At 40.2% G+C, this 6,164-nt stretch overlaps 1 protein-coding gene across 1 annotated transcript; it reads left to right on the top strand.

Annotated features, from left to right (window-relative positions):
• Window positions 1-378: 378 nt before the first annotated feature.
• LOC133456253 (zinc finger protein 48-like) lies at window positions 379-6,164 on the top strand. Its single transcript, XM_061734705.1, has 4 exons — window positions 379-601; window positions 1,128-1,221; window positions 3,467-3,626; window positions 4,153-6,164. Exons 1-4 carry the CDS (start codon window positions 403-405, stop codon window positions 5,149-5,151), a joined length of 1,452 nt encoding a protein of 483 aa, XP_061590689.1. The 5' UTR covers window positions 379-402; the 3' UTR covers window positions 5,152-6,164.

Below are 6,164 nucleotides of genomic sequence, written 5' to 3'. Positions count from 1 at the left end.
GTCTGGAAATAATATCACTTCACCACTTGCATGACCAGTACCAGTGCTTCACCTATTTTTTCTCATATAAACTGTGATTCAAAAATAACGCACAGACATTTGCGCGACAGCGGCCAGCAGGGGTCCTCAGTGCACCGTGTGGTCATAGAGCCAGTTTTTAACAAACATTAGAGTCAAATGTAACGGATACAGTTTGAATGTCTTTACATTTTCTCAAAGGCATAAAATAAAATGTAAATATAGTAGCGAATGGTTTGCTTTTGACCGGTGATGTTGTTCGTATTCGTTTGTTTTTACTTTGGGCTGCACTCGCATCAATGTGCGCATGCGCCCCCCAGTGACGTCACCAGGGACAACGGAAGTAAAGTTTGCTGAAACTTCCTGAAGTCGTTTTTCAGGACAATGTTGGCTTGTTGCGTTGCTGGTTGTGGTAATCTCTATTCCCCGCGCGGCAGTATACCGTTTTACAGAATACCAACCGGGTTTCGTCCGCATAACCGCCGACGAAGGCGGTTGTGGGTCGAGGCCATAAAAAAGGCGAACGGCAGCAGCGGCGAGGAGCTGCAGGATGGGCGCGTGTGCGGCGCGCATTTCATCTCAGGTGCTGCACCATCTCCCAGCATGCACCATCTCTCCAGCATGCTCTCTCCTCTCCAGCATGTACTGTCCTCTCCAGCATGCACTGTCCTCTCCAGCATGCACTTTTTTCCAGCATGCACTTTTTTCCAGCATGCACTTTTTTCCAGCATGCACTTTTTTCTAGCATGCACTTTTTTCCAGCATGCACTGTCCTCTCCAGCATGCACTTTTTCCAGCATGCACTTTTTCCAGCATGCACTTTTCCAGCATGCACTTTTTCCAGCATGCACTTTTTCCAGCATGCACTTTTTCCAGCATGCACTGTCCTCTCCAGCATGCACTGTCCTCTCCAGCATGCACTGTCCTCTCCGGCATGCACTTTTTCCAGCATGCACTTTTTCCAGCATGCACTGTCTTTTCCAGCATGCACTGTCCTCTCCAGCATGCTGAAGCACCATGCTTTAAGACAGAAACACAAGAGTCGGTGCAAGATGATGTGTAACTTTACGGTTCCCTGAAAACTTTCTTTTTTCCTTGTTTTATTGCAGGACATGCGACCATGGACGCTGACAGTCGCGACTTTGTACCTTCTGTGTTTACATCCACCAAAGAAACGCAAAAACCCAAGAAAAGGGTGAAACGGTAAGAAATGTGCCAGCCTCAGCTTTTACCTTTTATTTGCTGCAGTGAAAGGGTCCAGTAGTGTCACAAGCAAATTAAAAACAAGTCTTTAATCCATCATGCTCTTACACATTTTATTTATATTAAAAGATTACATGTTAGCCAGAAAAATTATTTAAAAAACTGGGATTTGGGTCGTTTTCTTGATTCTGCCTCTTTACATGTTTGCTTGGCATAATTTATTAGTTTTTAAGGTAAAATGTTTTCTTAATGATACATATTCTTAGCAGCGGTTTGTAAGTAGGAGCTGTTTTTGATGAATAACTGAGCTCTTGACAGAAACTGTGTATTGTTGCCTAAGGCAGATCAGAGGAATAACCAGTTTTCTTTCTGTTTTTTCAAACAAACAAAAAAAATGCACAGAAGTATTTCACTGTATTGTTGTTTAAGTTTTGTAAGCAGTTCCCAGATTTTTGCACCTCTTGGCTTTATTTTCAGGTTTTAAAAGTAGCACACAATGAGAAACTTCAGCCAAACAACTCTTCCATTATTTTATTTTTTAATTTTTTGCATTAGTGAAACGTTTTCCTTTCACTAATGCAAGTTGCATGTTGTGAAAGCTGATCCTACAGGCTTTTCTAGTATTGGCAACACATGCATACTGAAAAGTAACCCAAATAAACCAAGAGAAACATGTTTTTTTTTGTGGTAAAAAAAAAAAAGAGAATGTAATCATAACAATTTTAGGGCTGCAGCTATCGAATACACCGTATTAGAGTATTCTATTGATATTCCAATTGATTAATCGGATAAAACTTACTTTTGCTTAATTAAAGCCCAATTACAGATATACAAGCGAAAGCAAGACCAATCACTTAATAAAAACAACCAATGTGTTTCCTTTTATAAAAATAATTGACATTAATTTACATATTATGCAAACTAGTAAACTGTTTTTTAAATGTTCCAATAAAAATAAATAAAATTACTTCAAACTTTCGTGAGACATAAAAATACATAAAATAGTTTTCCACTTATTTTAAGTATCTAAAATAAAAAATATTCTTAAACACTGCCTTTTAAATTGTGAAACTTCACATTCAGAACCAGTATGTTTAATCAGAACCGGGACTTGGAACAAGAGTCTGAAACAATGTGGACCCGGACCTTAATTCTCTCCGACATTGTCTGTCTCTAACGGTGCGTCCGAAATTCCATACAAAAAAGTATACTTAAGTTCGGCACACTTTTGAGAAAATATCAGTAGTGTGCATTCATTCGGACGTACTATTCAGAGCGCACACGTCCATTCCTGCCGTTGGGAGGGGGAGTTGTTACCATGGTAACAATTCCTGTCACAGCAGCAGTAGCAGCTGTTACCATGGTAACAGCAGCAGTAGCAGCACCGCTGCGCTCTTTCCTGTTTATTCTGGCCGAAACAAGATGACCATATATAATATTATTATATACGAATATTATAATATTAATATTATACTAAATATTATACTTATGACATACGTATCACTTAGCAACCAAACACAGCTGCATTGCATTGTGGGAAGTTCCTGCTTAGCTAGTGTCCATCAATCCACACTAATACATTTCTCCAGAATGAGTATGGATAGTACATACTATTGTGTACGTACTAATGTTTCGGGCGCACTAAAAAATCTCACATACTGTTTTTGCTCCTCATTAGGGTGGAAGTATGCAATTTCGGACGCAGCCTCTAACTCTTATTACTTCTGCTTTGCTGCGTTTGCTCATGGTGTCACAGTTTTCGGTCCCGGAGCAACAAAACTATTCACATGTTACGAAAAGCCCGCCGTCTCCTTCCGCTTATAGGGGCAGCACACGTGTAAGCGCCTCGTGTCACACTAAAAATAATCCGGGCGAAACTTGAGCTTTAAATGTATTTTTTAATTAAACGAGGCTTCGGGGCAGAGGAAATTCCCTCGACCATTTTTTGTAATCGAGTTACTCGAGGATGCGTTGCAACCCTAATTAATTTTACATTTAAAGAACTAGCCATTTCAGACAGAGAGCTGAAATGACTAATAAATCACTAAGGGGTCTATTTGGATGTGTCTTAAACAATAGAAAAAAGGCACAGCTCTAGATCCCACAGCTCCCCTTTTCTCTCTCTTCCTGCAGACTGATATTTGGGTCTAAAAGAAGTATTTGAATCATTCATTTTCCATTGTTGTGACTTCACTTTCTGGTATGTAAACAGATCATTTATTTTTCACTTTTTTCTCCTCTAAAGGTTTTATGGTTCTCGAAAAAGGTGGAGCCAAAGAGGCAAAGCAGAGACTTGTGATGAAACCCCTGTAGCTGATTTGCCTGCCGACCTCCCGTCCCCTGTGTTGATGGAAGTGGATGCTCTGCAGGAAATGGAGAAACCCTCAGACCCATCAGAACTAAAGGTAAAACCCACCAATTCTTATTTTTGCCAGTGTGGCAGAGGAAATGCTAAATCTCTAGTTTTCACACTTTATTTAAAGCCAACTTCTCCAACTAGTAGGGCTGGGCGATTTTGGACAAAAATAAAATCACAATTTTTTTTTTTTCTCTGAAAACCCGATTTTCGATTTCGATTTTTTTGTAAAACTACAAAAGACACTGGAATAAATTGTTTCAAATATTTTATCTTTATTTTTAAAGAAAAATAGCAAACAAATTTCCCTATTGGGAATGAAGTGCAATTGAAAGATACTGTAAATCCTCCTTGAGTTTAGTAAAGTGACAACATTTACAGTTTTCTTGACCAAACAAAGACTAGACGAGCTCTGTCTGTAATGCAGCCAGCTGCAAAAAAGGAAAATCAATTTTCCGATTTTCCTTTTTTTAACATCGTCTTGATTAATAAATCCGATTTAGATGTAAAATCGATTAATTGCACAGCCCTACCAACTAGCACATTCATTTTCTATGTTTTTTTGTTTCTTTCAGGAAAGAGAAATATTGTGTGAGGAAGCTTTGACAGAAACAGTTCAATCAGAAACATCAAGCATTCAAAATGTGACACCACCATCAGCGAAAGCACCGACAAGCATTCAAAAAATGAATCCTTTTGTGCTCCTGAAACCTTTAATAACACCTGCGGGTGGGTTTCGGTGCGACGTCTGCACCGAGACCTTGGTCGATGTACCGGCGCTCGTAAAACACAAACGGGTGCATGAAGAACCAGCACCTTTGGTCTCGGGTGAGACCGACGTAGCCGAGCCCCACACTGTCCCCGCAGACCAGCCTTCCTTCCCCTGCAACATGTGTGATCGGTCTTTCACTACAACTCAGAAACTCAAGCGTCACAAACTTCTTCATCTCAAAGACGGCAGGAAGTGCCCCAAGTGCGGAGTGTTGTTCTGTCGACTCCACAACCACATTTTATTCCAGCCACAGCCCGAGGGTACAACTGTGTTTGAGGAGGATTCCTTCACTGATGAGGAGCAAAAGCCAGATAACGATGATGAGAGCCAAGAAAAGAATGTGTCAGATAAGCTGGAACCAACCCGGATCGTGGAAACTGTTAATGAAGCTCAAACAACACAAACTCCCCCAGAAATTACTGCTGTCAAACTGCCACCTTTACCCCCGATGCCACCTTTACCCCCCATCCCAGAGTTATTACCCAGGGCCCCCCCTCTAACGTCATACACAAGAGCATCTTCCCTCGCATATGTGAACTTCTCAAAAGACCCAGGTGTCTCTGACGACGATCTCCCTCAACTGCCACCGTCACTGCAAATCTTTTCACCTCAGTACCTCACCTCTGCACTGCTGGAGGTCAGAAGAAATTATGACTATATTTTAAATAAGACGGAAAGGATTAAGATTAACAGTATTGTGAAGGTGGAACCGGAGGAGCCCGCTTTGACTTCTCCTTGTGGAGAAACCATCAAGCAAGCCAAAAGGGAGAAAATTGCCTATGACCTGGAGGTCATCCTCTGATTTTAGCAGTGGTGATGATGATGCACCTCCACTCATTCCTGTTCTCTAACTGCGAGTTAACACTAATATCAAACTGAACTGATTGCCTACTTTACTAAGACGAGTGCCTTTTATAAAGTTAATCACTTTGTCAAACACATTTGTGTTTTTAATTAATCTTACAGCTGAACTAAACTTGTTTTGGTTCACGCCTGTCTGTTGCCTGTTTGATACGAAGTTTTTGTTATTCTAGTTCATGTACATGCATCCTGAAAATCACGAGTTCACACTTCTTAAGGTTGTTTTATGACACTTGTCTCTAACTTTTCTCAGCACACTAATATGCACACTGATCTAAGTGCCTTCTTTTACCCAGTGATGACTTGGATCTGTCACTTGTGTTTGGTTGGTAATACAGTTACGTATGTCTAATGTATCAGATGTCTTAAAGCATATGTACTGTCCAACAGGCAGAAGGGAGAATGTTATCAACCTCAAATAAGATGGTGCTGAATTGCAGCGTATGTGTTACATACGCTGCAATTAGGTGGTGGTGGAGTTTTATTGTCCTGCCGTATTTCATCATTTAGGTTGTGTGAAGGATTTTTGTTTTTTAAGCTCAAAAGAAAAAGATCCCAAAGTGACAGAAAGCAGGATGACAGATTGGAAGCTCCAACTGTCATTTATAGATTTTCAGTTAACATTAAGAGATGCATCTGTATAAACTGTTGTTACACTAAGTATTTCCAGACTTTTATCTTTGCCTCATGCCACGCTTATATTATTTCACTGGGTCTTGCAGGATATCAGCCGAGTTTAAATAAACTGCCAGTCAAATTAGTAAATGGAACGTTTACTGTGTCTCGTGGTAAACTATATCTCCCAGAGCTTAGGAAAACTAACCCGACTGCAGAGTCATGGTAGAATTAACTGTTGGATTCGAGAGCGAAAGATGAAATAAATGAGTCGTGCCATGTTTTACAAATGAGATATACTTTGTACCTAACTAATCCTGAAATAAAATGATGCTGTTT

Source organism: Cololabis saira, chromosome 12 (assembly GCF_033807715.1).
Source record: "Cololabis saira isolate AMF1-May2022 chromosome 12, fColSai1.1, whole genome shotgun sequence".
Classification (NCBI taxonomy): domain Eukaryota; kingdom Metazoa; phylum Chordata; class Actinopteri; order Beloniformes; family Belonidae; genus Cololabis; species Cololabis saira.
This window is presented reverse-complemented; position numbering and strand designations above follow the sequence as displayed.

Excerpts from the sequence above, each read along its gene's own strand:
- LOC133456253 (XM_061734705.1), top strand. The coding sequence starts at position 403 with ATGTTGGCTTGTTGCGTTGCTGGTTGTGGTAATCTCTATTCCCCGCGC. Across the intron at positions 602-1,127 it reads CGGCGCGCATTTCATCTCAG|GACATGCGACCATGGACGCT; the intron begins GTGCTGCACCAT and ends GTTTTATTGCAG. Across the intron at positions 3,627-4,152 it reads CAGACCCATCAGAACTAAAG|GAAAGAGAAATATTGTGTGA; the intron begins GTAAAACCCACC and ends TGTTTCTTTCAG.